The following is a 17,486-nucleotide window of genomic DNA, read 5'->3' on the forward strand; positions in this document are numbered from 1 at the left end:
AACATATCTTTGCATACAGATGAAGCAACTTATTTGAGCTATACTATTCAGAGAGGAGATGCATTTCACAACATGAGCTGCCCGGCACGACTGCTACTTGATCTGATGAATGGAAACATAATGGAAACATAAGTAAATAGTAGCACAAGAAACATCTCCTTTGCAGAGTGGAATGGAAGTTGCTGGTGACATACAATGCTGGCAAAGTAATTTGAAGTTGCAAGGCATGAAATGAAAACACTTGCTAAGGTTCCTCTCAAACACAGCCGTGTTTCTCAATTTCAGGCAAGCTTTTTGTCACATTCTTCTGTTTTGGCGTAATTCAGATGAATTCAAATCCTGGAAGAAACAAGCTTAGAAGATTCCACCTGTGCTCTTGCACTCAACAGGTAGAGCCTAATGTCATGTTATTTTTTAAAGTTTGCCTGCTCAAGCACTTCCTCTTCTGTCATTATTATCTCCAATACTTTCTTAAGTTAGAACAGGCAGTGTAAGGCTCACTAATTTTTTTACATTACTAGTAATCCAGTTCTTGATTATTTTTCCCTATATAGCTTATAACAGTTATTACAATATTCCACCATTTCATCTTGTTTCAGGCTTCCTTATTGCTTAATGTAAAATGTTCCTTTTTGTTGGTCTAACTTTGCTTTTAAACTTCTCATTTGTGTACACATTTTATAGCTTTCTCTTATCAGGTGTCTGTCTTATTTAATTCTCCGACTATGTAACCTAATGACTTTGTAAGTGTTCTCTACTTTCATCCAGTCTTGGATTCAATTTCATATTTTTTTACAGTCTATATTTTACTGGAAAAGCATTTTATGAAAAGGTCAAAAACACTAAACTGATCCATGTCATGCATTCATCACTTCTTGAAATTTTGCCCCAACTTTTGATTCTGAACACACCTTAACTCAGATTTCACAAGCAGGCAGCTGAGATCCATTTGGTGAAGGGTGATCTGCTTGAACACACAGACGCACTCTCAGAAATATTTTTTTTCTAAACTGAGTCTTTTTATTGTTTACAAAAGTTAACCTAATTACTTGGCCTGTCCTGCAAAACATAATTTATTTTTTTAGGGTTGTTTCCACTACTGCAAGCACTTTCAATTAAACAAGCAGTTGTGTCTGAGAAGGAAATCACCTTGCACAACATAATACTCTGAAGTCCAGGCAATTAACCACCTTTTCTACTAAAAACATTTTCTGAATCAATGTTCCTTTCTGTATTACTAATGTGAAAATGTTAAAACAATAGAAACATCATAACTGACCAAGAACTGAAACTGTCTAGCAACCTTTTCTTCTGATATGGTTTGAGAGAAGCAAATGTCCATTAGCCTCTTGAATTCTGAAGCGAGTTAAATATGTAAGCTGGTTTTAAAATGTTTTCAAAATATACAAATCAGGCTAAATGCAATGGGAAAGCCTGCTGACAGTATTCTGTTAAACCTTTCCTAACTCAGGTCAAATACACAAATCTGATAACATTAGCAGTCTATCCTCAAAAAAATTCCTGACAGAGATCTCTTGACTTTTGACTTACTCAAAATGCCACACCTAACATCTAGTATTCTGGTGCTAGACCCACTAAAATGGAAAACTAGCATGAATATCAGCAGTTAAATGCCTGAGCTCTTACTGCCGTTTTCTACTCCCACCCCGACAAATGTATAAATTGTTGGCTAAATCCCACTCCTGAAGTCATGGCCCCTGCTGTCTATAAAATTTACTACTACAAAACAGTAAATTTGCATTAGCAACTACAGAAAAATTATGAATAAAAGTAATGAATAAAAACATGCCTGCCGCGTGCTTAGAGCAAAATATTACTTACAGAGTAATTGAACTCTTACCTGTAGTATCACACCCACTTTTAAGAGCATTAACAGTAGCTATGACATTCTTAAACTTGGCTGAAGTTATAACATTGAAGTAATACACTTACTGGTTTTAATAAAATTTTACAGAATGAAGACATTAGATTTTACTAGATTTGCCTAACATGTATACCATACCCTGCTTTAAAACATGTACATAATCCAAAAACTTGAAGTTTAACCAGGTTGTGTATGGAATTTTACCTCAATTTTCATAGTATACTTTCTTTTGAGCCATTCCCAAAATGCAGCTCAGCAAGCCCTGAACTGGTTGTTGAAGCGGATCGGTGTTTCATATAAGACCATTAAAAGATTAAAGCAAATAAAATACCTGTTTTTAAAGAGTTGAAAAAACATTATACACCACTGTATTTTCCACAACACTGATTAAAACAAACCCAAGCTCTGCTACACAGATAAGCTGAGCTCAGAATTTTGTATATGTTTTTATTCTTTTTAATGTTGCTCTTTAAAGAAAGAGTTAGCAGCATTATTAAGTGTGGAATGTTAAGTGTTTATGCAGTAGTCTCCGTTAAATGGGGGACATATCCTCAGTTGCCACAAAGTGGTACTTAACACATTGCTATGTTTTCTTAAGTAGAAGGAAAAACCAACAACCAAGTTGTTTATTTTTTTTCTTAAGTGACTGAGTGATGCTGAACTTATTTCACAGCATGATAATTAATCAGTCTAGAAACACCACAGTAAGCCAACATGCGCCAACCTACAAAACCAGGAGTTCAGAGACTGCATTTGGAAGACTCAAGTCTTTGTTCACACAAACAGTTGCACTCCTTAAAGCAGATGTTCCCAAACTGTGCTATTCAAGGCACTTTAAAGTCATTTTATGTGTGTGGTAGGCATTAGGAGCCACCCCTCCTGAGCTGGGGGTGGGAAAGAGAGAAAAGGAAAAAAAAAAAAGAAAGAAAAATAAAAAAGAGTCAGAAGCAGTTGCAACCACTACACACTAAATGCTCATTCCCTTAAAGCCTACAAGCATGTGTGTGCTTATTGCTCAGAATATCCCCATCAGGCTCCCAGATTTAGAGAATGTAAAAGGAATACAAAATGAGATTTATATGAGAGTTGAAAGGCAAGTAGCCATTTTTGAGAGCAAAAAGTAGGCAGAAGGTTACAGGACCATGAAGTGTAGAACCAGCAATAAACTATTATGTCTTTGTCAGAGAGGGTCAATGGTATCTATATGCTGGGTGGCAATTTCTGAGCTTCCAATACATCAGTGACAGTTCTGTTCAACTTAAAGCAGAGCCCGGAGTTGAGAAAAAACAACCCTGAAGAATGACTGCACATGACAAATATATAATGCAGAAGAACAGCAGTTAGTGTGCAGTGCTTTTATGGTTAGCCAATTGTACCTATTCACCTGACAACAGAATTTTAGTTCAGGATTTTTAAATTCTTTTTTTGAAACATAGATAAGGAATAAAACTTTACTTTTGCTTTTATCTTGTACTTTAAAAAAGAAAAGTAAATCTCAGGAAACATGCAGTTGTTCAAATTTCTAAACTCTCATTTGGGCTTTGAAGCTCAACAACCACATACCAAACCATATACTGTTTGTGGTTTCAAGACTTAGAGGCAATGAACTCTCATTCCCTAACTATCACAGAGACAACAGTCACCTGCTGAATTACCAAAACCATATCTCAGCACACAGACATTTCTTCTATTTCCCATTCAGTTGCTTGTCTGGATGCATTTTCCTTGCTTCTACAGAGGAAGAGTCAGCAAGAGATGCATGTTTGTAAATTGTAACTTACTCTCAGACCTATTGATATGATACTGCTTTAGCCACAAAAAAGGGAGGGGAAAGAAAATCTTTTAAATTTTTTTTGAGCTGAGCGATGAAAAAAAATTAAAAAAAAGTAAAGCAATTTATTTCCTTGTGGAACAAGATCTATGGGAAGTTAAGCCTAGATTCACAGTTACCTACTTTTGAAGCTTTGGTTCCTAAACCAGAGTTTTCCTATAACATACTTTTTCCATATGTTAGAACAAAGAAAAACATTTATATGCATAAAGCTAATCAGACATTATATATCATTTAAAAATCATCAGTTGCTTGTTATGCTTTTGATTCGTAGGAAAGACAGGTCAATAATGAGTAAAAAATGAGAGTTAATTTTTTTTTTAATTAAATCACCAATTCTGAAATGGGTTAAACTCTTCACTAAAATCAATCATTCTGAAATAACTGTTCCATCTGGTTTATACATTGATCATAGTTTTTATTATAAAGTCTAGGAATCTAAAGTGATTTTTAAATCCCCTTTACAGCTCACAGTTTTTTTCTTGCCCTTCATTTTCATTGACAAACTCATCTCACTCAAACATGGACCTCGTACTCAATAATTAACTCAAATCCTTTTTTTGAAATGATGCCTTAACTTTCTCTTCACTAAACTGATGGCTCAACAGCAGCTTCATAAAATTTTTTTGCCTGGGGAATTTCCCTACAATTTTAACTGGAAGAAAGGGAAATGGTCAATTACATTCCATGTATGTAACAGGACAGTTTATTTTACCAGTAAAATGAAACGTAGAGTTTTGCCACTATTGTATTAAAAGGGTATGGAGATGGGTTTAGAAGGTTTCTTTATAAGACCATTCAAGTCCAACCCTTGTTATCTATGTAAAGGTATTAATGAATACGTACTTTCCTACAGAAATCTCTTATTTATATTGAGGGGGAAAAGACACACATTCCACCAAAAGACATGAAGCCCTACTTTTTATACCAACTCAAAACTTTTCAGCAATTTAACAGAAAACTTTCTGCAATGATTGAAGTATAGCAAGGGAGTCAAGTGGGCTTCTGGAGGCTTGTTGCCTTTCAAGACCAAGATTGTCTCTTCTGTGCTTGGGATATGGGATTTATTCCAAGCTTATTTCACTGTCAAAGCCCATGGACTTATCCTCTTAAAAGCCACATGCATGTCCTCAGTCTGGAAGATGATTCCTTCCTTGTCCCTTGAAGAAACCTCGTCAGCCCCTGAGTGTGTTGTCAGCCATTGAGGTTGACAGTTAGACCTCAGCTGTACTAGAGAGAGGGAAGATTGCTTGGGACAGAACCTGAAGGATGCTCTGGAGATACCCTAACTCACCAGCTTGGTGTTTACAGAAACTACAAGAGTCAACATTGAAGACTGTTAAAGTCGAAGGAAACAATATTAACTGCTCTCCCACTGTCCACAAACCCAGCCACGCTTCACAAAAGGCAGTTGTTTGTCAGGCATGATTTGTCTACAGATGAATAAGACAGGTATTCGCACAGGATGAAAGCCAAGTAAGAACTTATTCACTTAACTAAGACAGTAGCCATTTCAGAGTAGTAAATCCATGTTACAAGAAACACTGAGGGATCCAGTGTAGCTGACGCTCCTAATGCTGAGGGTAATGAACTGCAAGGATTCCAGCACAGGGCTCTCAGTCAGCTAATACAGCTCGAGACAAGCAGAGGGAAGGTGGACACTCTGGAAATACACAGGCTAGTACATTCCCAAAAACTCTTACAGTTATGGGGCTCAAACCCTTCCTGCAGAAGACCATAAACCTTGCGTTCTACCTTCAAATGCTGATAGGGTACATGAAGAAGGGCAACCTTTTTTCCTTTCATATCCCTAGGTATAACTTATTAGCATTTATGCCACCTGATAGCTTATGGACCAGGAATTCATATTTGCATTGCTATCCTTCTGAAGGATCAGCTACAAACCACAAAATTATATATATATATATATATATATATATATATATATATATTAGGCTCCACCTGTCTAAAAAGTTTCCCATTAAACAGGTCAAGAAAGCATATTAACAAAAGCCTTCAGTATCAGTGTGCTGTATTATATCAGAAGCATTTCAACATCCTTTAATGTGATCAAATCAACAGCCTGGTCTCTGGTAAGACACTACATATAGGACCATACAGAGCGTAATGATATCAAAGCAAAATTAAGAGCAGCTGTGAGGACAAGAAGGAAATACTGGAATTGTTTTCTCTAGGCACATCTCTTACCATTGTCTGATAAAAGTACACCAAACAACAAATGGTATAAGCAAGGAGGAGACAGAGCTACCCTGATCTTTTCCTCCAAAAATGCAAAATATGGCACATTGAAAAAAATAATCAATAAAGGAAAGACATCATCCTTTGATTTGTAACTCAGACGTAGACACCAAGAGGGAAAAAAGAATTCACTACAACTGAATACTTCAGTACAAAAAGCTAGTGTCTTGTGCTGGGCCATAGAAATTGTACTGCTGAAGATGTGACAATGGAGTCTGATGGGGAAGCCAAAATATTTGACCAGTCAGGCCATGGACTTACTCCAGTAAATTCCTACTTTATGTGATCAGTTAGAATTTGTCTTGAGGGGCCAAGTATGTATGTCTTTCAGCTTATAAGATATTATACAATGCCACGCATAAAGTGTGCAGTACTGTGCAATTCAAAAGGCACATGGGTTGAATTTCAAGAGGCAATTATTCAGTGGAAAAAACCAAGCATATCTTTGTTCAATTAAAAACAGAGTTTAGCATGCATCACTGAGGGCGACTAATTCCTATTTGTAGGTCCCCTTTAATGTTCACAGCTGGCAGGCAGCAAACCTACATTTTCTTAAGGCAGTTTCAGATAAATGAAGTAAACTGTAAGAACTAGAACAGAGTTAAGTTTCTAGAATAACTATGGTAAGTTTTATCACTAACATACAATTAGGACAGCCCATCACTGCACTGAGGAGCAGGAACTCCAAGGAAACATTTATCAATATATTACCTGAAATTTTGAAGAGTATTTTGAAATTAGTAATTTTTTACCTTTCCAGATTCTCTTAAAAAGAAAAGTAATTCATAAATTAATCAATTACAACAACCAAGCTCTGGTAACTAGAATTAGCTTCTAATTATCTAGCTAGAGTTCCAAGACAATTCACAAAGTAATCATTCTTAAGCAGTCAGTGCTCTATCAAAGTATGTATGGAACAGAAACTGTTTTAATAGAGTTGAAGTTTTTGTTTACTCAGGAAAAATGAACAGCGTTATAACTGGTTAGAACTGTAAACATCTACAGAGCCTAATCATACAAGCATGTCTTATTTCCTGTTTGACTTTATCTGTATTCCAATAAAGAAAAACTTAGGCATGTCTCCTATTGAAAAGCCCGTACAGGAGGAAAACTGCTGAGTCATAAGGGCATAGACAGCAGTAAAAGCTATACCAGTATTAATAGATTATTTGTACACATTTCTAATGTGCATTCACACTGAAGCCTTAAATAACTTTTAAGGCCAAGCAAACTATACTTCTACAACTTCAGATGGATGAATCATGAGGTCCATGGAAGACAGATGTTGAGAGCCTGGTGCTACCTCTAATTATACTTTTCCACTCAAACTGTCTTTGGAGAAGGGATCAACAGTTACAGTGATTTGTAAAACAAAACCAAAAAAGCTCCAAATCTCATTATCTTTAGGTGCTACAGTATAGTAATAAAAATCTTAGCAAAGATTACAAGACTCGGAATACAGTATGCAGGAGAAGCAGCGGCACTTCCTGAGGCTAGGCTTTTATCTTGCTACCTGTTCTGGGTCTGAATGTCTAACACTAACAGTGCCAAACTCCAAAACAGACGTTGTTAGAATAGGCTAGTTTGTATTTTAGGGTCTGATCTTGCAAACAAGAGAGTCAGGAATATAGAGAAAAACCCAGAACCATATGCTTAAAACTAATCTCCCTATTAACAAGGGCTATAGAGAAAAAAACAAATGCTCTGCATACTGGGACAGGGTTTTCAACAAGTTTTACAACAGCTTTGTGAAACATAAGAGGTTCCTACACTGACTTTCCATATGCCTTTGATTAAATAATACACATAGGGGAGAGAAGAAGAGATAACTTTTCAATTCTTTTCCTTGCAAAGGGACTTCTAAGAATGTTTAACATCCATCGCTAAAATACTACAGTGTAACAGGAAAAGAAAATCCAAAGAACACATTCACTATTAACATTTGTACCTAGTTTCTCCTCTTTATCTGACAAATGCATTGACATGTTAGGCTCCTAGTGATATAAACAGAATTTTCAATTTTAGATGTTCAGTTTGGGATATATTAAATCTCAGTTGCATCAATCCCTAGGGGTACAGGGCTGCCCCAGCTGCACCAGATGCCTAGTGACACAGCACTCCTAAAAATAAAATTTTTCTGAGCAAGCTAAGAATGAGCATGTAATAGCGAAAACATACACATTTTTAGATTTAAGGTGATGTCATAGCTACATGGTTTTAATCATAATTTTTGAAGATCAGAATTTAGGACTTCAAAGCCTAAATCCCTGTTTATCTTCTGTTACGTAAAATACAGGCTAAAATAGCCTGTAGCAGACAGCCAGAAATGCTCAGTATGAATCTTGGGGGATTGTGGGCAGTGGGGGAGGTCTGGAGGAAAAAAACCAACCAATCAAACAAAAAACCCAACAACAACAACAAAACACATCAAAAAAAACACAAGTAGCAAAACAAGCATAGATTAGGAAATAACTTGAATAATATGGTAGTCTGAATCTGAAATAACTATACAATTCCAAGGTTCACATTTTGTAATAACTCTGGATTGGGGCCAGGGGCAAAGCCAGTGCAGAAGGAAACATTAATTTGTTTGGGTTGTTTTGGTTTTTTTCCCCCAATTTTTTTTCCTCCAGCTCTCAGATAAGATTCAAATCAATTGTCCACCTAACACTTGGCAAAAAGGCTATCTATATCTGCTAGTTTGGAGATATGTTGCTGGCCTTCTCAACGTGACAGAATAAATACATTGTCTCCCACTTTGCCTGTCTTTCCCATTTGTACACCTTAGCCATGCTTTGCAGAGCAGGAACTACATGCAGTCTGTTTTCTCCAGTATAGAGTGATAGAACAGTGGGCAGCACAGGAAAAATACACTGTCAAGGAATATATTTTATGTGATGACAATGGCTGCATTGCAAATTTGAGATATGCTATGCCAAAGAATGTGTGTTAATTATACTAGAAAGTAAAAAAAGGCAATGCAAACTTATTGGGGGAAAAAAATTATTTTGTTATTGTTGTGCTTGCCAGAATCACTTGCATACAACATGAGAAACTAATTGTAAACTAATTTTGAACAGAAACTTTCTTCTATAAATGCAGAATACTGCCCAATAAGCAAGATGGAAAAAAACTCCATACTTTAAACCACAGGAATTCTTAGTGAAATGGATGAAAGGATAATTAACAAGCAACATGTTGAATTTTGTTTCTAATGTATTGATATGCACACATAGCACAGCTACTTCATTTTTGATTCTGCAAGCCTCTCCTTTATTCTCAATTTACCTTTAAAAAGAAAAATCATGCCCCTAACACTAAAAAAGTGATTAGTCATGCAAACTCTACTTTTAGCCCTTTAATCTGTTTCGCCAAAACCCCAAGAAAAATATTTATAGATGTTTTTCCTTACTGCAGTAAAGTATTTAAGCGATTATCAGTTCTCATATAAGGACCAAAGCTAGAAGCAAAAGGGCTTTTTCCCTTCATATGCATGGGGAACACAGGCTATGCCTAAATGATTGTCCAGTTGTGCTCCATATGCTGAGCTCACACTAACCTGCATCTGCACAAAGAGCTGTTGTCCCATATTCCACTTTATGTTTTTCACTGCTGAATGCACACATGCATGGGCACTTAGCATCAAAATGGACTGAAATAATACCAGGACAACACAAAGTCTTTACTGATTGTCAGCAGACACCTGACTGATTTATCCTAGTCTCTTAAAAATAAAAAGCTTCCCCTAAGCCACTTTCAGAAAGTATCTTACATGCACAAAATAAACACTCCAGCGGTGATTTAAGCTAACCTGCTTGACTTTGAGGATTGTTAATCCACTTGAGTACAGGCAGGTAGTACTGCACTGCCGAGAAGCAACACCACTCTAAATCACTTCTTAGCTTTGACTCACCACATAAGACTTTATAAAGAAACAGACTTGAGATATATTATTTTAAGCCATTACTGAAACTTCCTTTTTGAGTACAAGGTCAAATTCATACATATAAAAGCATGCCTGAATGCTTGACAGGGGATACAGAAAGGCTTCTGACACCATGTGGACTTGAGAATAACCTGACCACACAAAACTAATGTATCTAAAGGGTCCCTTCACAGCACAGTAACTTTACTAACAAATGACAACAATCAAAAGCAACTGCTTAACAGAATACAATCACCAACACAAGAAAATAAGATGTTTTGAAGTTGTGGAAGAAAAAAATACGTGCACCTACTTCCTACAACCTGAAATATGTCAAGCATGCAGAAGTCTACCACATTTCAGTAGACGCTAGAGAAACACTCACCTGTCTTTAGCTCTGGAGAACATTCTGTACCATTTTAATTAGTAGGGTCAGGGGAATATGCTTTTTTTACTGGTGGGGATATATATGTATATATACACATATATGTGTGCATATACACACACACAGACCCCTTAGCTTTTAAAGTAATGACAAAAAAAATGTGTCTTAAGTGAGGCACATTTATTCAAATTGATGTAACTTTTAGAAATGCCTTTCACAAAACGGTTCTTTTTTTCACCCCAGACTTCCGCCTTCAGTAAACAGACATTCACTCTAGATTATTTAAACTTGGAAAAATGCAAGTGTTTTCTTTGAAAAAAATATCTATTGTTACAGAAAAAACTTGGGTTTCCTTTCAAGCAAGATCATATGATTACGCATTTATATTTTACTTTCCGCAGGAATTTACACACCCCCCATTTGCATCCTGTTATTCATTTAGCGTTTCCCTTTACTTCAGCATGCTGTGTTAATAAAGTGGAGCAGTTGGCTCAGTCTAGGCACTCAAGGTGACAATCAGTGCTCACTCTTGCATTTGTCAGATTTATTCTACAGGGTTTTCCGCATATCTTCAATTACACAAAATATGCCTTCAAAAAAGCCATCCTGAGAAGTACTGCATAGATTGATCGTGCAAATCTAAACTAGAGGTTTTCAGGGGTTTTTTGTTCATTCTCTCATCTTTTGTTCATTCAAAGCACTAATTTTTCTTTTGGAAGCTGAATTTCACTGAAATAGCTTCCATGTTATTTAGGAACATTAGTATAAAAGATCAAGTTTTCACTATTGTCTCTGTCATGGTCATAAATTGGTCACTCTTACTGAAGTCATTGATGTTAGTCTTTAAACACCTTGAGATGGAAACTAATGACTAACCTGACTTGTAGTCCTACAGTTCAAAGGCCTGAAAAGAAGTAGTAAAAAGGTTTCTGCTAAAAAAGTGTTAAGACTACTTCTACTGAAGCTATTCTGTCTGAAGGTATAAATTAAACTCGCTTCACTTTGTACTATTAAAAATGTCTTGCACAAGGTAAGCAACATCAGATCTTTTATCTTTTCAAATTTATCAGGCTTTTTTATATTATGGAGTCTAAAGGAAAAATATTCTCTTGTAATGCACCCTAGTATACACACTTGTTGCTTTCCTACAAGGCAAATCAAAATTCTGCTCCTTAATTCATTATAATGCAATTAAATGTTCTATATTCTACAGCTGTTGTCCAGTATGGTAGCATTAGCTACAAACCTTTGCCTGAAATGGATACAAACCTAGTGCTATGCAACTAAGTTAAAAACACAGGTTGTTTGCTTCAATTCCAGATCCACAGTAGTTAAACTGCAACTTGAAATGCAAATATAACTTCTCTGCCACTAATGCACATCTAATTCATCACCACTCTAAATGGCTGAAAGCTACCATATGTTCAAATTAAAAACAAGCAACTGTCTCTTTACAGCTAAAGGCATGATTTTTAATTTTTTTTCCTATACAGAAATCATAGTCTTAAACCCCTTTATTACAGGACCTTCAAGTGCAAATTGGAGGGAAGGGGCAGGAAGAATAAAAAGCATTTCCATTGCATGAGAAATTGAGATTTGTTATTATCACTTCATCCCAAGCAAAATAGAACCTTGCAATCTTGGGCTTATTTCAGAAAACACCATTTTAAAAGCCACAACAAAACACATTTCATTGAGACTAGAACTACACTTTAGTTCAGCAAGAGAACACAGACAAGCAAAATAATTTCTTTTAAAGCAACCTACCTGAGATATCTTGCAAAGATTTTTATGAAACTGACATTCTAAAAGATTTCTCTCATTTGATGGGAGAAAACTTTTTTATGTGAAAAAAACACTGACAGAAGTATTTGCCCAACTCTAGCCTTAGACTGGATTCCATATTAAGAATTGTCCTGAACAAGCACAGAAATCAAGACACTTGCATATATTCTTCAAGCAATAAAACACAGAATGTGAATTTATGAGCATTAATAAATTGAAGCCAGTTGACACAATAAATGAAAATAATTCTGTATTCCTGCAGAAAAAAGTGAAACTATCTTAGTTAGGTTTCTTGAGTTCTTTCATCCATGTTATGAAGGCTGAAACACTAAATCTTAAACTAATGAGGACAGAGTTTATTTTAATGTCCAAAAAACTTAGTTAAAAAACAGCTTAAAATTATAATATCAACTCCATTGTAATCAAGATTCCTTAGCTACAGTTGATCAACAGAATTTAATCTTTAATATAATATTGTAAAATCTGACTGATTGGTTCAAGAAAGGACAATTAATTCAATAAAAGTTCATTTCTTCATTCCAGCAATGAAAAGAATATTTCTGCCTATGTAAAAACTGGCATGAAGCCAGCCAGCCTGTCTCACCCTACAGAACAGCTCAGGTAGTGATAGAGTGGGGTAGGACTCTTTGGCCAGCTCTGAGGTGGCCAAGAACACCCACTTCTGGCCTGATGACTACTCCAAGTGCTGCTGTATTACCCGTGTCAGGGCTGGGGTCAGTGAAAACCTGCCCACACAACTGGAGAACCTTAGATGTCGTCTTAATGCCTCATGTCCTGCATTAATCAGGGCTTGGACCCAGGAAAGACTTTGTCTCTATTCTTTACAAATCACCTTTGCAATAAACTATAGGAAGAGGCAGTAGCAATTACTTTATATCAAAGCAAAGTTATTTTTGATGTATCATTAAGCAAAACATATAGCTGATGGGAACTCACATGACATGTTTTGAATAGTAATAGTTTTATGAAGGCAATTTTCAGAGGGGAAAAAGAGAAATCTCTTGGGTATTTTTGATAGTCTGATGAAAAGGACTGGAGGACTCATTAAAGGCAATATCAATTCCAAACGCAAAGCTTTGAAAGCCTGGTGACCTAAGTGAAATATAAGTAGTTACATTTGGTTTCATGAAACTGGAAAGCTTACTTTATACAGCTACATTGTATATATCCACAAAACTGGAGGTTCCATTGAAATACATTTAATTTTATTCCATTAAAATAAATGTAACAGTTTTAAGTACTTGAACAGCTGAAATCAACATGGAGTGTAAACTGAATTTTACAAGCAGTTCAAAACCAAATAAATTTCCAACACTTACCATCAAAAAAACTTTTGGCTCTCAGGTAACTGACACTGAGCCTAAGCACAGACAGCTTATCCAATTTGGCGATAACATCTTGAGGGAAAGGCAGGAGGCTAGCCAAGCGGTCCAGCTCCGCATTCAAGCGGTCCCTGTGTCTCTTGGATGGATTGGACTTGACTCCTTCAGCTGGGGACGGCTTTACTCTGTGGCAATAAAACAAACACAGTGTAAGTGGAAGCTCCTCTCCAAAATGAAGGCAAATACTCACCAAGGCTAAGATTACAAATTGTCTCAAACTTTAACAACCAAAATGTTTTCCCAAGTGATTTTGTTTCCCATCAGAAAAAAAAGAAATAACCTAAGATGGCTTAACCTCCCCTCCAACACACACACACACTGTTAAATGAAGCAGTTTGAGCTACAATGTCTATTTGAACATGCAACGAATATTTGAAATCTTTGAGATTCAGCAATTTTATAAAAAGCTTCCTACATTTTCAGTCACTTATTCTTCCAAATGTTTGTATTATAATAAATAATAATTATTATAATAAATAGTTTGGTAACTTTTAGTGGTATTTGTGTACAAATACACTTGAGAGTATACTTTTTTGCTTCGATAATTATTTCTCACAGATGTCCCTAATTTTTGTCAATGTTTGGATTAGGTTATTTTCAGTTGAATATAACAAAAGTTTTAGTAATGTGCTAGATAATGAAGGATCCAAAACTGCACAAAAAATCCCCATGAGATAAAGTTAGTCTGCATGTAAAATCTTTGTAGCAAACACTACTGAGCTCATCCTTTAAGTCACCTCTCAGCTGAAGGCATTTCATTTGAGTACAGCATGACAAAGAGGTGCCTTTGTACCTTACAAAGAATCATTTCAAAAGCTTTTCTTGTTATGAATTACATAATGAAGTTTTTATAAACTTGCTATTTTCCATTCATATTCACCCTGAGCTTCAATTCCAGCTATTTGGATACTCACACCTCCCCATGCACGCAGAAGTCTGGGAACAAGTTTAAGCCCCTACTCCTTTGAATTACAATTAGCCAATACTTAAACAAAATAATTTATCTGCACAAGTCATAGTAGATTTTATGATCTTTATTAAACAGTTTTCTAATTAAAGAGTGATTCATTCTCACTTTTCCAGTATTGAGGTTCTACATGAGATCTGCATCAGTTATCAGTTCGTGCTCCTCTCCAGGAATGTTTGTTCTGCAATATTCATCACTCAAAAATACTGAGCATAAAGACATTCAGCAGCTAATTTCTTCAGTATTTTGTTTAGTCTGCTTCCAACTGTCATACTTATATCAATTTTACAATGAGAAAATGCAAAAGCATCAATAGTTATTTTTGCCACTGCTTAAAGTAAACCATACAGTAAAATAACTTCATCTTGTGTTTCCAGCCAAATAAGTACTGCTGGAATGGACATTCTTATTTTTAGCTTATTTTTACTTTATGTTTCAATTACACTTCTTGTTAGTTTAAATTCAAGCCCTTTTTTTTACAGCCATTGCTTATTCAAGTGTCACCTGTCAAAAACTTGCACTTAAGTCTGGCTGCCTGCTCCCCAGCACTATGACTGTACTTTTGCACATTAAAGGAGGCACATGCCTTATGTAGGGCCTGGAAACGTGAAGGTGCCATAATATAAAATGTTGTTAATAGACAAAAATATAACATAGCAGCAGCAATTACTTATTCCTCAGATAAAGTTAAACTTGCTGCAGGGTAAATATTGTCTAGGACACAGTTTTAGTAGAGCTTTATCGTAAAAATATTGGAAAAGTGGGAAAAAGAAATGAATCAAGAAATATGAAAATTCTTTCTCTTTGAAAAAAACCCATAGCTTTATCATCAATGGCCATGGATGACAAGCTATTTGGTTAGATGCGTGTGCTTTGGTCACAAGTCCTGAGTTTGACACTGTCAATTCACCATAATCCCAAGTGAATATTAAACTTTGAATAATTTAGCAAAGCTTTCTTCATATTCTCTTATGCTGGCAGAATACTAATTTGTACAAGCCATAGGATTACACAATTTAAATATAACCCTAATAAAATAAAGTTCAAAATCACCAAACATTAGCAGTAAATTAAAAGTTATTTCTTAATTTTTTTTACATATTAGACTGCCATAAGTGTCTGAATAATAAATTCCAAACTATAAGCAGGTATCAGTTGTATAACAATCAGGGAACGGCCAACTAATATCAAATCAAACTGGTCTGCTCCTGAAAAGTGGAGGACTCCATAGAAACCATTCAACACACATAAACTTTTCAAACTAAATAGCAGACTGTTCTATTTTAACAAATGCCCTCTGGTTTACTTTAAACTCACAATTTGACAAAGTAGTTGAAATTATGTGCAACTGTGCAGTCATCTCATCAGGTTATCAGTTGTTGATTGTTTTTCTAATTTACACTGATTTTCTAATGATTTTTTTTACTTTTAACTCGTTGAAAGCATTTTTTAATATTATGTTACTACTATTTGCAGCATAAATCTTGCCATATTTTCTCCCTCCAAATCAAACACTGATTATCCCTAATTTTCCCCTTTGTCACCCAACTAAAATCCATTACATAAAAATGGATCCTTCAGTGACAAAGGGAATAAGGGCGGAAGTGCCAGGGGCATAAGCAGCAAGCTAAACCATTTTCCATCCACTTATATAAACCCTCGATGCTAAAGACAGCCCTAGCTTCACTGCAGAAAATTATCTCCAAGGCAAATTATGTCCTATGTCAAGATTAAATCCATGCATGTGTTTTATTTAAAAGAAGAAAAAAGTACTAAAGGAGGTAATGTATTTTAAGCTGATCTTTCAGTTCTTAATCTTTTACCTTCTGATTTCCCTAATCAAAGGCCAGAGGTCCATGTACACTCAGAACCTCTGAACTGAGCTACAACCCTTATCATCCAACAGCTACAAGACAAGCAAGCACACTTAATTTTTAATTTAACAATTTTAAAGAATTTGCCACCACAGCACTAGCTAACTACTGTTTTTACTGGTCTTCTACAGCCTACTCAATCAGAAATTTTCATCATCATGCTTATCATGTGTGCCTTCCCAGACATTAACAGCAATAAATTATTATAAAGTGCACAAATACCCAAGTCTTAATCATTATCAAAAGGCCAAATTAAGTTTCAATATTTACATGCTAATTTTATCATTTTAAAGGGAAGTTGAAGCAGTTTTTGAGAAAATGCAAAGAAAGCACAAGTTTATTTTCTTCATGATATGACAACATATACTTTGGGAAAAAAAGGAAAAAAACAAACAACTAAGCACTGAAAAGCATGATACCTTATTAACAAGACTGAACTGTGAAATGAACTCAAGAGAATAAAAGAATGTGCAAGAAGAGCACTAAAGATACAGTGACACGTTTAAAAGAAACATAATTCTTCTAAGAAAAACTAATTAGAAGTTCATCAGAACAGTTTTACTGCTGAGGAAAAAGGACATAAGAAAGAACATACAAGTCACCTAGCTAATGGATTTAATCTTCTCAGCTATGTATATTTTTCATCTCATATTTAAGAGTAAATGCGCATATGATTTAATTCAGTGTAGTTCAGGTATATGAAATACATCAGTTATCACTAAGCAAGTATTACAGTCCTAAAAAATTCTCTATTTACTTAAGCAACTGAAAAATACTTCTAAGCATTTACTCTTATTTCCCACACCGAATTTATGATTACTGAAAATTCAGCCGATGATTGCTTTGGAAGCAACAGATATGACATGGACTATCAAGCTCTTAAAAACTAAAGTTGTCATCAACCAATCTTGAAGGGGCAAGAGATTCTTTCCAGTGGCTCTTTCAGCAGAGACTGAAACCAGCAAAGATTCAGGCTGCTGAAGGGATAACGTTGTTTTACTAAAAAAACTCAAGCAGTTGCATGCTACTTGTCCAATGCTGGGCTACTGTTTGTCCTCTAGTAGTAAACAGAGTTTTAGTTTGTTTGGTGCATGAAGGACTCAACCAGAGTAATAGAGACATCCAGAACACCAATCGAGAATGAAAGTTTAACACTCAGTTTTAAAATATTT

The 17,486-nt window shown here is 35.5% G+C and overlaps 1 protein-coding gene across 1 annotated transcript in view; it reads right to left on the reverse strand.

The window, feature by feature from the left end:
* Positions 1 to 17,486, reverse strand: part of AHR (aryl hydrocarbon receptor) — a 59,352-nt gene that overhangs the window by 38,111 nt on the left and 3,755 nt on the right. The window contains 1 exon segment of the mRNA XM_064675828.1: positions 13,411 to 13,598. Coding sequence (XP_064531898.1) covers positions 13,411 to 13,598 — 188 coding nt within the window.

Source organism: Pseudopipra pipra, chromosome 1 (genome assembly GCF_036250125.1).
Source record: "Pseudopipra pipra isolate bDixPip1 chromosome 1, bDixPip1.hap1, whole genome shotgun sequence".
Taxonomy (NCBI): Eukaryota; Metazoa; Chordata; class Aves; order Passeriformes; family Pipridae; genus Pseudopipra; species Pseudopipra pipra.